This window comes from Rhinoderma darwinii, chromosome 13 (assembly GCF_050947455.1).
Source record: "Rhinoderma darwinii isolate aRhiDar2 chromosome 13, aRhiDar2.hap1, whole genome shotgun sequence".
Classification (NCBI taxonomy): domain Eukaryota; kingdom Metazoa; phylum Chordata; class Amphibia; order Anura; family Rhinodermatidae; genus Rhinoderma; species Rhinoderma darwinii.
The window spans coordinates 20,945,343-20,962,833 of NC_134699.1; the positions used below are offsets into that span (position 1 = coordinate 20,945,343).

The window sequence follows — 17,491 nt, forward strand, 5'->3', positions numbered from 1 at the left end:
AGAAGCAGCTGTTCTTGGGGGGTTCGGGATATGGAGTGGCTCCAATATGAATGGGATTGTTTGTGTTGAGACAACCCATTAAATCCTAATAAGAACATATGAAGATGTGCCATTATTTGAGATTGTTTTAAATCCCCAATTAATACTTACTTTTATCAGAAAACTTCATTCTGCATTGGCTTATAGGTTTAATAAAATAAAAAGTGTCTGAGTATAGGTAGTCATGAAATATCAATATAACAATTATACTTAAAGAATAATGAGGTATAGTATAGGAGTCTTACTCTCTATCCAGGTGTTAAAATTATGTGATGGTTATATGTGCTCCACCCAAAAACGACGCTAACACTACAAACAACCCAAGGGTGAGAAGACCAGCGGCTAGAATGATGCAAGTCGATTAATAATGATAATTGATAAACGCTATAAGCAGTAGTGATAACTTGGCAAGCAACTCTATGTCTGCAAAAACCATTAACATTTGGGTATGACACACCCTTGGAATCTGGTATATAAAGAATAGAAGCTGTGTAGATTTTACTCTTTCCATAGAAGCTGCTTTTTTTTTCATCTGGAAAGTGTCCTTTTGCTTGAACAACATGTCCTACTCTTATAAACAGTCATCATCTCACCAAGTCTCATCCTCACGAGGATACAGTGGAGGCGCAGGTAGCTTTAGCCAAGGTGGAGCACAAAGTGGTGGTTTTGGTGGTGGAGCAGCCTTTGGTGGTGGTGCTGGCAGTTATGGTGGTGGTTCTGCAGGATATGGAGCAGGTGCTGGTGGTTATAGCAGTGAATCTGCCGGCTATGGTTTTAGTGGAGGTGCTGGTGGTGGAGCAGGTGGCGGATTTGGAGGAAGCTATGGTGGTGGTGCTGGAGGTGGCTATGGAGGAGGTGACAGCATCTTCTCTGCAAATGAGAAACAAACAATGCAGAATCTCAATGACCGCTTGGCCAGTTATTTGGATAAAGTCCACGCCCTGGAAGCGGCAAATGCTGAGCTTGAACGTAAGATTAAAGAATGGTATGAAAAGCAAAGGCCAGGCAGTACCACTGGTGAAGGAGGAAAGGACTACTCCAAGTATTATGCCACAATTGAACAGCTCAAGGGTCAGGTAAGGTTTACAAAAAACAAAAAATTTACTTGTCAGTGTATATGTAGAAGTAAGAATGGTGAATGGGACATGTTAGTGAAATGCAAGCACTGTCCCATTTGTATAGGGAAATGTAGTTTCAGTTGTATCAATAGAAATCTGGTTGGGTAAAGTCCAGTGTGCACATATTTTAATGCCAATGTTGTATTCTCCATTATTCTAGTTTGTTAAACCTCAAGTAACAATAGAAACTTAATGTGTCTAAGATTAAACAAAAATCATGTGTTGCCGGCAATGAAAAATCGACAATGTTTATTTATTCTTTGCAGATTATTACAGCTACCAATGAGAACGCAAGCATAGTCTTGCAAATTGACAATGCCAGGCTTGCTGCCGATGACTTCAAGATGAAGTAAGTGTGCCATTGGTACAAATACTAGTCTAGGTTACGACATATTGGGATGTTTACCAATTACAGACCTTTTTAGTTAATACCGCCTTAACGAACTACAGCCCAACCAATTTTTGATATGGGTTCAAGAGCCAACAATGTATATTATTTACACGTTCCCATATGTATGTATTTTCAGGTATGAGAACGAGATGGCTCTCCGCCAGAGCGTAGAGGCCGATACCAATGGCCTGCGCCGAGTCCTGGATGACCTGACCTTGTCCAAGTCGGATATGGAATCCCAATTTGAGGGTCTCACTGAAGAGATTGCTCTTCTCAAGAAGAACCATGAAGATGTAAGTTGTCGAGGAATCACTCAGATATCTATTATGTTCACTCCACTTGATATATTATAAATATCTGGTTGGTTTTTTTAACCCACAGGAAGTTAAGGGATCCCAGGGAGTAACTGTTGGTGAAGTCACTGTAGAAATGAATGCTGCACCAGGTAACGATCTGACCAAGATACTGAATGATATGCGAGCACAGTATGAAGCTATGGCTGAGAAGAATCGTAAGGATGCTGAAGACCAATTCAATAAAATGGTAAGACTTCTTTTTAGGTTCTATTAACATAAGTGTATGCCAGTGAACCTTTCCTTTGGTGACACTAAAGCAAGATCGAAGCAAAGTGATCACCGCTACCATGGGACTACCGTATCCCTGCTCAACACAGTCAAAACAACACATAAATAGTAAGATAATCCCGGAGCTCTTCATACAGACAAGCTTTCAGCTCATCCATCCCCTCGAGTGAACTTTAATTTGAGCAAATGTGACCGTTGTGTCAGTCCAAACACTACCCTTAGTTATTCCTTCCCTCAGTGTTTCACGGTAAGACCTCTCTCTAGACACCATGTAAGATGGTAGACAGGCAGGCTCTCCACCTCTAGACCACGCGGCCTATGGACGTCTGAGTATAGCTGAACAGTATACCTGTGTCGATGATTGACAAAGCACAAACCCCCGGGTATTTGTATTTCCCACACCTTTCCATGCAATACTCATAAGAAGTTAAGCCTAAGGGTTTAGCGAAACAACATTTTTAATTAAATCCAACAGATTAAAAAACCATCAACAGCAGCAGCAATATCCTGACCGGTTTCGCTCTTCCAGCTTTCTCAAGGGATCATGTGTTACTTCCCTCCCCTTCTGATTTAAAAAACATGTAACCCCCCTCTTCCGTAGCCATTTTCTTCTTACTTCCATAGAACATCATATCCAATATATGAAGCCACCAATAAGGGTCATTAAATAACTTATACATACATGCATATAGAAATACAATTTTCCTCTGGTGACATCATTCAAATGGCACTAATGTTTGTGCTGAAAAGGACGAGGACCTCATTAGAGGAGATATTCTTGCAAATGTCACTTTGCGACCTTCCAGTGAAATGGAAAAAATGGTTCCTAAACAAATTTTATCGTTGACATGCAGTCTAACTTTTTTTATATTTTATTCATTATAAAAAAGAATCTAAGTACATAACATATTTTTACATTTGTTCCCCTTTCTTTTTTCCCATTTACCCATTCCCCTCCCACCCCTGGCCAAGAGGTGGAAAAGAAAATCAATAATCTATCCATAATAGCTTTTCTACTATCTGAACAATTTCTTAATATCGAGGGATACATAGTCACTGCACAGACCCCATCTTTGTGTAAATTTTTTACTTGAATGTTTATCTTTACATGAGATACCGTCATAATAGATATATTTGAGGACCGCAGCCTTCCATTCAACACAACAAGGGGGCTGCGTAGAGATCCTATTTTTTTGTAGGGTTTCCCTAGCTATATACATACTGCGCCCTATTGATATTTTGTGGGGATTAGAAAGTGATAAACCTGAATTACATCCCATAATGCAAAAAATTGGATCAGACTGAAGATTAATATTATACACTTTATTCAGACGCTCTATTATTCCCTTCCAATACCGTCTCAGCTTAGGACAATTCCACAATAAATGTATTAAATTCCATTGAGCAGCCCTACATTTAGGGCATTTATCTATTTCTCTATAACCAATCTTTGTAAGGATTTTAGGTGTATGGTGAACTCAACAGTTCATATATCTTTTTAGTTATTTTTTTAACAAGTGAGTTCAAAGGTAGAAATCTAAAAATTATTTTTACTTTTTGAGATACAGCTGCTTTGCATCCTGTATACAAAGCAGCTGTATCTTGCACTGAGACCTGAATCTGCCAGGTCAACGGGACTGACGGATTCAGTGACAGCGGATCCTGTGTGTCTCCGACACGCATGATCGAGTTGTTACCGATCACATCTGAGTTCATAACCCCCCATCAATTTTTACTTTGTTAAGTATACCTTGAACTTTTAGAGTGGAAACCAGCTGCATGTATTGAAAGTAAAATGTTCTCTTAACTCCATATTACTGACAAAGACTAAAAAAAAGGCTTAATTTCATTGCTACCAATACATGTCCTAGGGCATAAATTCCCTTTCTTTCCCAATTTTCAAAATCAAAAAAGCATTCCCCTAATTTTAGGATTCTCCACAAATGTGTAAATTCTGTTAAAATTCCCATCACCCAATGCTTTCCTAGCTGTTCGCTAAATCTTCTGGGTCATTGTCCCCATTGGAAATGTACAACAGAATATTTTAGAGTTTGATTCCATAATTCCCATAGACAAGTTACCTCCTGCCCAGGTTCTGACCAGAACTGATTGGTCTTTAATGAACCCTGACTGAAACCATATATTTTGTCTCAAGAGCGATGGTCTGAAGAAAGAAATATCCAGTGGAGCAGAACTAGTGCAGACAAACAAGAGTGAAATGTCTGACTTGAAGAGGACACTTCAAGCTTTGGAGATCGAGCTTCAGTCACAACTTGCTATGGTAAGTCTCTTCCTATTCAAAAGATATTTTTTACTTCCAGAAGACCCTGATTTATTATCATACAGAAGAGAAGAGTGAGCAAAAGCCAGAAATGGCTATCATCTAAAATGCAAAACCAATGAGAAAGTTCTACAAGTATATCTGGAGATTTATGTTGATCTGTTCTCATTTTCAGAAAAAGTCACTTGATGAAACATTGGCAGAGACAGAAGGGCGTTATTGCATGCAGATTTCACAACTGCAGGCAAAAATTTCGGCAATTGAAGAGCAACTGACACAGCTTAGGGCAGACATAGAGTGCCAGACTGCAGAATATGAAGATCTGCTGGACATTAAGACCAGGTTGGAAGCAGAGATTGAGACATACCGCAAGCTCCTGGATGGAGAAGGGTAAGATTGACCATCAGTGGAGAGCTTTTTTAGAAGTTCAGTTTGGTGGTACTAGCGCACTAATAATACTTGTCCTTCACCAATTGCAGTGGTACAGGAGAAACCAGCACAAAACCACCAGCACCAAAACCAGCACCAACACCAGCACCAACACCAGCACCTCAAAATACCGATAACAAGAGTGGCTCAGGATCAGGCAAAGGTAACCATTGTTCATGTTAACCAAAATCCTTACCTTACATATTAGATATTATATACAAAGGGTGGCCACAATAACCCTCGAGACACATGCGGCTCGCGTTCTTCTTTCATGCAGCTCCTGTCTGCCCAACCCCATTACAAACAAATGTCCAGGTGCTGTCCTACCAGAGTGTGGTACCATGTGTATTGTTGGGGCCTATACTACAGTATGGACATTGCATTTTTGAATATCTTTAAGGTGGCACCAGTATGTATGTACTATGAGACCTTGGAGACAGTCTGCAATTTGGAAAAATACAGGAGCTCCATTGGCGCCAATAAGGGTCCTTTTACACTGGCCAATATAGGCCATAAAAATGAGCGCTGATCAACAAGACAGCTCGTTGATCGGCGCTCATTTGCTCCTTTAACTATGATCAGTATTGTATGGGGATGAGCGATCGCTACTACGTTCACTCGTCCCCATGCATTTCCATTATTTCGGCAACACATCTCCCTGTTTACACAGGGAGATGTGCTGCCGACAATGGTAATATTTTGTGTCGTATAAACGATATGATCAGCAGAAAGAACGAACATTTGCTCATTCATTGGCTAATCATTGCCTTGTTTATACTGGGCAATGTCCGGGAATGAGAGTTCATATGAACGCGTGTTTGCCAGATCATTGGCCCATGTAAAAGGGCCTTAAGTCTGGGCACTAGGTCTGAACACAATATTGCCTAGGGATTCCAACCTAGGCTTTAGAGGTGTGGCCAAGGTAACTAGGGTGGGGCAACAATTGGCTGTGGCACATGCTTTTTTGATTAAAATTTTTGAATGGCATTTACACTTTTTTTGTGGCTCTTAAAAAGCAATTATGCTGAATTCACTTCTGCGATGGAGCCTCCATTGCATATTCCATCATAGTTGTCAAAAAACATAGCACCGCATGTAGTGCTATTAAAATGGAACCCGACGGAACACATAATATGTCAATGGGGTCCATCGGGTGCCGATGGTGTCTGCCGTGTGATGGCTCTGTCAAAGCTTAAATTACTTTTTTTTGCACCTATGACAGGACAGGAAAATGGAATTCACAATGCATATGTCAACCTAGCCTTAGCTGGAAATGCCTGATTTTGAATGAGGGAGTCACTAGAAGGCCAAATGCCCTGTACAAGTCACAGATTGCCAATGTTGATTTATAATCTCTTACATTAAATATATATATATATAGCAGAAAAAGAATGGCGACAGCACACTGCGACACTAATGCCACCTAAACCACTATATATAAATAAATATGCACTAAAGCAAAATCTACTTCTAATAGGGAGGTTCTTAGTGCACATTTTGATCAAAAAGTGTTTGCCCACCTGCCACGACAAGCCGACCTCTGTAAGGTGGGAAACTACGCTGCACATACACCCAGAACTGGGACTAAGCCTACATATATAACACTTTTTGATCAAAATGTGCACTAAGAACCGCCCTATTATAAGTAGATTTAGCTTTAGTGCATATTTATTTATATTTAGTGGTTTAGGTGGCATTAGTGTCGCAGGGTGCTGTCGCCATTCTTTTTCTGCTGTATATTTGCAGTCACAGGTGTTCCTGCACCTGCATACACATTTTATATCATTTAGTTGGAATGTGCTGTTCAAATTTTTGTTGCGTTTATATATATATATATATATACATCTCAATGATTAATAACTTCACATTTCATTTCTTTTAGGAGTAAAAAGGACAAGGAGAGTAAAGAAGGTTATTGACATCTTGGAGGATGGAAAAGTTGTGGGGACAGAAATTAAGGAAGAAATTGAAGAATACTAAAATTACAACCAAAGCCAATAGAGAGGACGCTCAAGCAAGATGGAAACCTGCCGGGTTCATTTAGAAATCTTTTGTTTTTAGTATACTCTATTTTTTCTTTTATGGGACTATATGAGTCCATCTATGATATTGTGTAATCTCACACATTGCATAATTACAGCATTTTACTTTCTGTGCTGTCTTTTTAGTGGCTGAAAGTTCTCTCATTCCCATAACGCTACAGTAGTCTATTTCTGCCTAATATTATCTATCTGTTCAGTGTATTTTCTTTTGCTTTGCACAATTTAGAAAATAAATCGTTTTCTGATGCAAGTTATACTAGACCTGGGTGTCATTTCTCATTCCCTAGTCAAGATAGACTCAAACAAGTAAAGCAAGCAAGTAAGCAATGTCCAGAACCAAGGCAAATGGTCTACCAGGTTGGAACTCATGTCAGGCAATCAATCACCTGCCACCTGGTGGTGGTGGTGGTGGTGGTAGGAATATGACTGGAAAAAAAAGATGGTAACATCTAGGGCTTGACATTAAGTTGGCCATAGATATTAGATTTTAGTTGGCAGATCCTGAGAGACAGTCCACTTAGTTCTGCTGGTGGGGGAAACATGGGTTGGACAGGTTGGACTTTTTTCTGTCATTTCCTATAGGATTATTGGCACCAGATGCGTCTATAAGCTTAATGCGTGTTGAAATAAGATGCATGCCAAGCCGATTGTGTATGCTAATGGCGGAGCCACAGGGTAGAAGAAGGCTTCTTCTGGACTGGCAAATAAAATGTCAACTAATTTAATTATTTTAGTGTTTTTTTATTAACATTCTGGCTAGGTGTCCTGACAGGCAATTTAGATCAATGAAGCTGTAAATCCAAACCCACCTCATTCAATCCTATATTATTAAATGTCTTTAACATTTCGATCTCTCTCACACACACCCACCATGAGTGTCTCCCCGGGGCACCAGGAGCTTTTCTGCACTACTTGTTGGGAGCTGGCAGATCACTGCTTGCCAAATGCACTAATCAAATATTCAATTATGTCATTGCATTAATTAGATTTCATATGTCGAATCAAATCTAAACTGAGGTAACCCTACTGAGATAAGTTTTATAATGAGCTATTAGCTAAGAGTCACTATGCATTTGTTATAATGTAAATCATTTTCCATCTATTAAAAGAATGATCGTGAAGGCAGAGGTAGGGCAGTGGTCTAGGTGAGTGCATTACAAGGCTGGATATGTATTCTACAGGTCAACGATAGAATCAAGATAATACCTCAGAACCACAACCACCAATCTCCAGAAACACTGTATCAATTCGGGGTCACCACATTAACATGATATTTTATAACCATCATCAATAGCCCAATAGAAACATTAAGATCTATTTTACGGGGCCCGTAGGAGGAGTGACTTTTACAGTGCCTACAGAGGATAATGTGGACCCTCTTCCTTGCCAACGAATTTGGCGTAGGGCTAATACTGGCGAGTAGGGTTGAAGGAATGGCTAGGTGTTCACCCTCTAACCTCAATATGGAGATGTGGACTTGGCTGCTAGTATCACCAGGTCTCTACCCCCCCCCCCCCCCCCCCCCCCCAGAGTAGTCTGCATTGGCAACAGCTGACGTGGACAGGTGAGGTACAATAAGAGCAGACAAGATGCACAGTCCGGTACTAGCATGGGTTAGGGTAGCGGCATACGTTCACTCGCGGTTAGCAAAGCCAAAGAACAGGGTGGCAGATGATTGCCACTGTAAACAGGCAATGTCAAGTTCAGGTAGGGTCAGTAACAGATAATCCTAATATGTCACAGGAGAGTACAACTAGCAAGCTAGAGTATATCCCCTAATTGCTCAGGCAAAGAACAATGCTGGAGGGTACCTTAAGTATCTTGGAAAACTGGGTGAATTCTGTGCTCTGGCCCTTTAAGAAGGGGAGTGTCAGTGTGCGCACTAGTGGCGGCAAGGATAGCTGAAACAAAGCAGCGGTGGGGAAGAGTGCCAGCAGCGTGAAGTGGAAGAGAGGCGCAGTGCAAGACGGGGACCAGAAGACGCCGGGAACTGGAATTTCCAGACTTTCCCGTTTCCACAAAACGAAGTATACATGGTTTGGTTTGGATGTGGCGTTACACAGGATCTGTGGCCGAAAAAAAATAAACAACCACGTCTTCGGACACCCGTTTTTTTGCAGACATGCAGAAGAGGAGTGTGAAAAGCCCAAGGAAATTGGTGCGAATATTATCTCAGCAGTGTCAGTTGTGCAAGAGTTAAAGTAGGAGGTTAAACAAAAGCGTGTGGCGTATTGCAACTGGCTACCATATATGATCGTAGACGGCCATTTGGACCCATTGCAATACTTCATGCCTGATAAAGGGTGGTTCCATATAACCGAGTATGTTTATTTGCAGAACAATAGGCACACAGGACATTCACATGCGCTGCAACAACAGCCACTACATGATCCAAAACTCGATGTTTGGTGCACTGTTATGGGTTTGCGGATTGAGGGTCTAATATTCTTTTTAAAAAAATGTGAACACAGATGTGTGCATGGACATCTTTGAGCAATTATGTACAGTTAACTGTGAGTGTTGCTTCTACCAACAAGATGGGGGGACTTACCGTACGTCGCACATGTCCTTGTGCCGAGTTCATGCGGCATTCACAGAAAAACGTACAGTGAGCAAAGTGTTGTGGCCTCCACGGTCACCCGACTTAACAGTGTGGGACTTTTATCTGTGGGGTTACCAGAAGGGTAGGGTATATGAAACCAATATTCAGAGAGCGCCCGATCTGAAACATGTGCTGTTGTAGAAGGTATTCCTGAACATGATAAAACGGGACAACTTTGCATAGCCGCTGGCAGAATCCACTTCCAACATCTCCTCTAATGGGTAAATACGTCATTCCGTCATTATCCATTATCCTGTACAAGCCCCCCAAGAAGGACCGGGTTCTATTTTGTTGTGGCCCACCCTGTATAATGTGTATGGCCACCTAAATGTGTTCACCATTACTTGGCTGCAACATTCACTTTACTCCCCAACCACCACAAGTGAGGTCATCTAATTATTTTTTGGGGGATGAGGCAATTGACTAAAAAATTAGACCATATTCTGAATGACCTTTTTATCAATTTAACAATTGTAGGTTAAAGTCGCTAGAAATTATTATATATTATATATTATTATATTATATATATTATATATATTATTTATTATATATTATTTATTATTATATATTTATTATATATATTTTTTTTCAGTTAAACAATTACTATTTAAGTGATTACACATTGTTTTTTTCACAAGTCGGGAAATATTATAAATTAGATTCTAATTTATAACATTTCCATGTGCTGGCCACTAGAGGGAGCAGTTCCCAAAATTGCAGCATGGTCACTGTGGTAAAGAAAGCTCATTGATGTATGCTGCAAATTTGGGGTGGACACACTCTCTCTAGTGTCCTCACACAATCCCCCCTCCCTTCTTCTGGCTAGTGCCAGGAGAAGGAGGGGTTTGAATCTTCAAACCTCCTACACTGTGTGCCGCCATTTTCTGAGCGACTGCACAGTGTAGGAGGATTAGATACAGGGCTCAGCAGACAGTATCACACGAACATACACGAACAAAATACACACATAACATACACAAACATAAATTACCTGCTCCTGCCGCCGCCGCCTCCGCTGGTCTACACTCCCCTTCCTTGCGCCTTCGCTTCGTTGAACCTATGGCCGGAAGCCGCGGTCGGAAGTCGTCATCTTACTGTCCGGCAACGGCTTCCGGTCCACATGAAAATGGCGCCGGATTTCGCTCTACGAACGAGCTTAATTTTGGTCTGTGTGCGCCGTTCCCACGCAGAGGGCGTATGCTTCAGAGAATGGAACGGCTCCCGTTCGCATTCTCTATGGGGTTGTATGTGCCGTATTCCATCTCTGTATGTGTCGTTAATCGACACATACAGAGATGAAAAAAAAATGGCAGCCCCCATAGAGAACTAAAAGTCAACAAACATTAAAAAGTAAAACATGAGAACAAAATGAAATTAAATTTTTGAAAATATGATATTAAAAGCAATATGATAAAAAACAAACAAAATTCATGACACCTTCCCTTTAAATGGGTTGTCCCAACTGGACTACCATTATGGCAATTGTTCATCATAATTATCTTTACAAAAATGAAAAGCAAGGAACATACTGAGTCCATAGGACTACCTACTACGATAAAGTACAGTGGCTGAGTATCAGGAGGGAGGGCAACAAGGACTTGGCCAAAGTATTTAAGTACAGGGCTAGGGCAGTGAACTGAATATTTGGTGTGGTTGAAGTCTCGACTTGCTACGACTTCATATTTCAGGTGTTCTTGCAAAGGCACTGCCCATTTCTACTATGCCAAACCTTGTTCTGAGAATTGGTATCACCCAATTACACTATGCCATGCCTTATACTGAGAATCTTCAAAGTTTTTTTTAACCATCTCAGAACCTCTGAAGGTACATGTCCTATTTAGGAGACATCTAAAGGTTGCAGTTCTCCTAGTAGACACCAGGGTGCACAAACACAAATTATCAGTTCTATTTCCCATCAACGTCATAAAAGATCATTTTGGTTGAATTTTTATAATACATAATTGCATAGCAGTGTACTACAGGTCGTTCATCACCATCCTCATCACATGGAGTAATTCTGACCAGCATTTGTGGTCACCATAGGTTACAAATTGATGAATCAATTCATTTGGGAGAACTTTAGTTTTCAGAAGAAGAGAAGAAACCAAGATAGCTAAAAATTCTAGAAGAGAAGGGATAAAAAAAAATGTTGAACGCCACTTGTTTTAATGACAAAGTAATGATATTGTCAAAGTCTTACTGGTTATGAAATAACGAATGTTATAAGACTTTTTAGAGGTAATAAGTATCATAATTTTTCGATTGATCCTGTATGTTTTTGGAGTGCAGTCAGGAACAAGATCGTGACAAAGGTCAAGACAAACGTTGGCCTTAAGAACCAGATTGACCTCAAGTCGTTATCTGTAGTATTCTTAAGGCCCTATCACAACGTCCAATTTTTACCGATGCAAGGAGCGCTGATCAACGAGACAGCACGTTGATTGGCGCTCGTTTGCTCCTGTCACAAGGAGCTATCATGGGGACGAGCGGTCGTTACTCCGATCGCTCGTCCCCATACGTTATTATCATGTGTAAATTGCGTCAAATTGTGGCGCAAAAAAAAAAAAGTTTGTATAAGGAACATTTTTGAAGAGCGCATCTTCTGACTGTCTGGTCTGAGTTTACGCAGTCTAAATATCAGACAGATTTAGTAATTCCACCCCACTGTCTTTATTCACAGGAGCAATTTGAGTAAAAGCAGAAAACACCTGCAGAGAAATCAAATTGCAGCACCAGTGCCAGAATATTGTTTATGTCACTATAGTCTGTGAATAGCGATAACGCGCTATGTTGGTTAAGCCATTCAAAAACCAACCTGTATCCTGGTGATGGTGCCAGAAGAGCTGTCATGGGGAATTTTATTTCACTGCTGCTTCCCTCTGCTATTACCCAAAAATACTTATAAAAGGATTCGGGAATTGGGATAAAACACCTGTTTCCAAAAGTGTATTGTATATCTATTACTAAAAAATAAATTTTCCTTCATTTGCTGTTCATCCCCATATAAATTATTGTTTCGAAACACTCTATAGGTGTTCTTATAAAATGACAGCTCCATGCACTCCACCCTCAAACCATACTTGCATGACAAACCACCCCAGGGTGAGAAGACCAGCGGCTAGAGTGATGCAAGTTGATTAATAACGATAATTGATCAAAGATATAAGTGGCAATAAGTTGGCAAGCAACTCTTCTGTTTGAGAAAGCAAACATTAATATTCATATACGACACACCCTTGACATCTGATATATATATAAAGAATAAAAGCTGTTCATATATCACTCTTCCCACAGGAGCTGCTTTTTTTCATCTGGAAAGGGTGCCCTATTGCTTGATCAACATGTCCTATTCTTTAAAACAATCATCTTCTCACCAAGTTTCATCCTCTAGCTCCAGGGGTTACAGTGGAGGGGCAGGTGGCTACGGCCAAGGTGGAGCACAAGGTGGAGTAAGCTTTGCAGGGGGTGCTGGATTTGGTGGTGGTGCTGGCAGTTATGGTGGTGGTTCTGCAGGATATGGAGCAAGTGCTGGTGGTTATAGCAGTGAATATGCCGGCTATGGTTTTAGTGGAGGTGCTGGTGGTGGTGCTGGAGGTGGAGCAGCTGGCGGATTTGGAGGAAGCTATGGTGGTGGTGCTGGAGGTGGCTATGGAGGAGGTGACAGCATCTTCTCTGGAAATGAGAAACAAACAATGCAGAATCTTAATGACCGCTTGGCCAGTTATTTGGATAAAGTCCACGCCCTGGAAGCGGCAAATGCTGAGCTTGAACGTAAGATTAAGGAATGGTATGAAAAGCAAAGGCCAGGCAGTACCACTGGTGAAGGAGGAAAGGACTACTCCAAGTATTATGCCGCAATTGAGGATCTCAAGGCTAAGGTAAGTTCAGTTTAAAAAATATATATATATATTGCTGCAATTTAAAGTCTATACTATTTAAGTAAAATCATAGTTCATTTAACCCTTTAAAATACCCACTGTCAAAGAGCAAACGTGTGACTAAAATAAGGGTAAAGATATAACATGTCACAGCTAGGCTTATTAGTAACATTCAGGAAAACTAGCCAGGTGCCTGCGGCAGGGCAATTAATAGTGCAGAAGAAATTGCAATTAAGCAATTAATTATGGTAAGTCAGTAATTAGCCCTGATTAGTACTGTTGCCTTGCAGTGCTGGGATCCTGGGTTCGAATCTGATCAGGTTCAATTTCGTTTATGTGTTCTTTCCATGTGATTTGGTTTCCTTCCTCACTTCACATTCATGGTGATAAGTCTACTGGTTTCCTAGTGTGTATGTTTATGTGTACCTGAAATCAAGAAGAGAGATTGTCATCCCAACGGGGGACCTGGACTGATGGGAGTGGATACTATTTTGTGTACAGTGCTGCGGAATATTTTGGCTCTATATAAGCAATGGGATTCAAATGTATTTGTGCCCTTAAAATGTCACAAATCTGCATGTAGTAAATATAAAGATGAAATGCATGAGAAAAGGCACGGGTGTAGTCATCTTTATCTTGACTTTTAACACATTAAATACACAGTGTCAAGAAACTTTAACTTGACTTTTTCAATGGCTTTTCTATGACTTTTGTTGTGAGATATCACGCTGCAGCAAGTTATCAGTCAAGGTAAACTTGGCTACATCTGTAGTTGTAGAAGATGGATAAATGTGTGGATAAAGCATAATAGGATGAGCCAAAAATTGCCTAAGATGGAACTGACCAAGGAGAATGTCGACAATTAAAATCATTCCAGGTAATAGTATCCCAAAGCTTAAATTCAAAGAGAAAATGATCATCCAAAAAAGTGTCTATTGAGCAAGTGAATATGTACCAATGACTGTCATTCTTGTTCTTGCAGATTATTACAGCCACCAATGACAACGCAAGCATAGTCTTGCAAATCGACAATGCCAGGCTTGCTGCCGATGACTTCAAGATGAAGTGAGTTTGATAATAAAAACTTTGCCACACAAAATAGTCAAAAATTTTGTTAAAACCCAACAACTCAAAGAGGTCCACGAAGCTGAGATATGAGGTCCTATCTCTGGAGAGTTGGTGGTTCCTATTTTTTTAGGGACTATTGACCTCCAGCTCTCCAGTGTGAGGACCCTAATAAGATAATTTATTAATCTCTCAGCTTCCTAGACCCTGTATGACATGGGGAAGTAAAATAGTTGAGCTGCCTGTAGCCACACCTGAATATTCTTGTTTTTAAGTAAGTATAGGCTTCAAGTCTGATTTATGGTTAAATTGTCAGACTGTAGAACTTTGTAGTGAATATTACCATGACTAATTATAGTGTGACTGATTATTGATAGGCGTTCTCGAAAATCATGTTAGCACATCAATAGCCCAAATAGTCAACCGGAATAATTCTAACCAAGTGTTTACGCAGGAAACATTGAAAAGAAATGCTCAGACCCTTGAGCACCGAACTCACAGAAATCTATTCTTGAAATATCACTTTTTCTATTCTTTTAACTAAAATTCTAATTTCATATCAAACATAAGAACAGAAATGGAGAATTAAAAATCAAAATATATTTTAGGAAATTGTAAAGGACAAATGCCTATAAGAGGGTATAATACCGAGGACTGTACATATAGACAGAGAGTGACTTCTTAAAGGGTTGCACTTTTTCGGACATAAATACTCAAGAAATTATCAAGCTAACAATCCCACAAATATAGACAATGTGGGATACTTAGGGGCGAGCCTCTTAATGAATTAACCAAACTACAAGCACCAGTGTGCACTACCACCTGTACCTCAATAATTATTATCCCTCTATCTGTTTACCTTGTCAGGTATGAGAATGAGCTGGCTCTCCGCCACAGCGTAGAGGCTGATATCAATGGCCTGCGCAGAGTCCTGGATGACCTGACCTTGACCAAGACTGATATGGAATCTCAGCTTGAAAGTCTCACTGAAGAGATTGCTCTTCTCAAGAAGAACCATGAAGATGTAAGTTGGGTAGAAATCACATAGACATTTTATTGTATGTGAATCACTTAATATAGAGGATACAAGAAACCACTCTTTTTCTCCATAGGAGGTTAAGGGATCGCAGGAAGTAACTGTGGGTGAAGTCAATGTCGAAATGAATGCTGCACCGGGTAATGATCTGACCAAGATACTGAATGATATGCGAGCACAGTATGAAGCAATGGCTGAGAAGAATCGTAAGGATGCTGAAGACCAATTCAATAAAATGGTAAGACTCTATGCACTTAGGACTATTCTAGAGTCTAGTAGGGCTTACTATATTTTGGTAACAAGTGCTATGTAGGGAATGCCTACATGGATTGTGATTCTCTGTGCAAAGCAAAGTCCATTATACGATTGTGTGAGTCTCATAGCCACTTAAGATGTCTTGTTTTTTGAAGAATGAGGATCTTCTCCTTGACATCCAACAGGCTTATATTTCCTATCATTCTTGTAATACATTCTACTAAAAAATTGACTTGTACTGAAAAGGGCTCGCATCAACACACCGTTATCAGCCATGATTAAGAATACTGTTGGTATTCGAAACGCGTAGGCTTCTATTTTTTGCCTTGTAAGACCATCTACACTGCGTTCTCCCTCCCGTGTATTACATGTCAATTGACTGTTCAATAAAGTGGAAACTAGGATTTCCTTTTACCCACTGCACGTCGCTGGATCCTTCTTCCTTTTTCTTCATGTTGCCAGCATTATAATATGGCATCCCTACACTAGCAGGTAACAGGTTTGGTATATAATGATTTCAGAAGGAGCACATAATTGATGTTATACAGTGATCCACTTAGAAGCCAATGAGTGCAGAGATCAATGGGCAAGCTAGAGAAGGTATTCTGAAAGTAGTGGTCTCCCAATATCAATAAAACTATATTTTTTTTCTCGAAAGAGTGATGGTTTGAAAAAAGAGATAACCACCGCAGCAGTAACAGTTACTACCACCAAGAGTGAAGTATCTGACCTAAAGAAGACGCTTCAAGCTTTGGAGATCGAGCTTCAATCCCAGCTTGCCATGGTGAGTTTCACGTTATTTTTTTACACATACCGAATGGTAACTTTTACTAAATAGACTGTAGACTTGATCTGCTCCTATTGAATTTTTTAGATCACGAATATTCATTTTTATCAAACACAATGGCGGACATGACCGAATTTAAAGAGAATGTTGAATGGTCTCAGATAAACATGCTCAGCTGTTGTATGGTTGTGCTCTCTCCTTTGCAGAAAAAATCACTGGATGAAACATTGGCAGAGACAGAAGGGCGTTATTGCATGCAGATTGCACGACTGCAGGCACAAATTTCTGCAATTGAAGAGCAACTGACACAGCTTAGGGCAGAGATAGAGTGCCAGACTGCAGAATATGAAGATCTGCTGGACATTAAGACCAGGTTGGAAGCAGAGATTGAGACATACCGCAAGCTCCTGGATGGAGAAGGGTAAGAATGACCATCAGTTTTTATATGGCTGGTTTGGTAGTACTAAAGAACTAATAATAGTACTACTGAATTAATAATAATAATTGTCATTCACCGCCTGCAGTGGTACAGGACAAGGCAGCACAACAGGCAGCACAACAGCAACAGCAACAGCAACATCAGCAGCGTCAACAACAAGGGGATCATCAACTAGCACAACCAGGGCTGGTGGAACCACCACAGGTAGTTAACTCTTTTAGATTACCCATACCCTTGCCTTATACATGGGAGAAAGTGCCCTGGAAACACCAATGAGTTTCATAATTAAATGATGTTACAAAAATTAAAAAACAAATACTTGTATTAGGCCCCATGCATATGACTGATGTTGTATGTCCGCATGCTATCCGTTGTACAATGGATAGCACATGGACCCTCTCATTTCTAATGGCCCCATTCACACGACCATGGATTCCACTAATCCGTGTGGGGGCCGTGGGACAAAGCCACAAAACTTGGAGCAGGTCCCGTTCCTGTCAATGTTTGCTGCTCGGTCTCGCCTGCGACGTAAAAACCTGTGGAAC

At 40.4% G+C, this 17,491-nt stretch overlaps 2 protein-coding genes and 1 long non-coding RNA gene across 6 annotated transcripts in view; 2 read left to right on the forward strand and 1 right to left on the reverse strand.

Annotated features, from left to right (window-relative positions):
- Positions 1 to 17,491, reverse strand: part of LOC142665431 (uncharacterized) — a 252,998-nt gene that overhangs the window by 139,128 nt on the left and 96,379 nt on the right. The gene's annotated exons all lie outside the window — the stretch shown is intronic.
- LOC142666000 (keratin, type I cytoskeletal 12-like) lies at positions 600 to 7,073 on the forward strand. Its single transcript, XM_075845854.1, has 8 exons — positions 600 to 1,115; positions 1,424 to 1,506; positions 1,685 to 1,841; positions 1,930 to 2,091; positions 4,288 to 4,413; positions 4,589 to 4,803; positions 4,893 to 5,005; positions 6,725 to 7,073. Exons 1-8 carry the CDS (start codon positions 600 to 602, stop codon positions 6,820 to 6,822), a joined length of 1,470 nt encoding a protein of 489 aa, XP_075701969.1. The 3' UTR covers positions 6,823 to 7,073.
- Positions 12,828 to 16,932, forward strand: LOC142665462 (keratin-3, type I cytoskeletal 51 kDa-like). Its single transcript, XM_075845167.1, has 6 exons — positions 12,828 to 13,364; positions 14,347 to 14,429; positions 15,297 to 15,453; positions 15,542 to 15,703; positions 16,379 to 16,504; positions 16,714 to 16,932. The coding sequence occupies exons 1-6, from the start codon at positions 12,828 to 12,830 to the stop codon at positions 16,930 to 16,932; spliced, it is 1,284 nt and encodes a 427-aa protein (XP_075701282.1).

Bases quoted from the DNA above. Each gene is read 5' to 3' on its own strand.
- LOC142666000 (XM_075845854.1), top strand. From the start codon at position 600: ATGTCCTACTCTTATAAACAGTCATCATCTCACCAAGTCTCATCCTCA. The intron at 1,842-1,929 runs GTAAGTTGTCGA...TTTAACCCACAG, and splicing joins TCAAGAAGAACCATGAAGAT to GAAGTTAAGGGATCCCAGGG. The intron at 2,092-4,287 runs GTAAGACTTCTT...TTTTGTCTCAAG, and splicing joins AAGACCAATTCAATAAAATG to AGCGATGGTCTGAAGAAAGA.
- LOC142665462 (XM_075845167.1), top strand. From the start codon at position 12,828: ATGTCCTATTCTTTAAAACAATCATCTTCTCACCAAGTTTCATCCTCT. The intron at 13,365-14,346 runs GTAAGTTCAGTT...TTGTTCTTGCAG, and splicing joins TTGAGGATCTCAAGGCTAAG to ATTATTACAGCCACCAATGA. The intron at 15,454-15,541 runs GTAAGTTGGGTA...TTTTCTCCATAG, and splicing joins TCAAGAAGAACCATGAAGAT to GAGGTTAAGGGATCGCAGGA.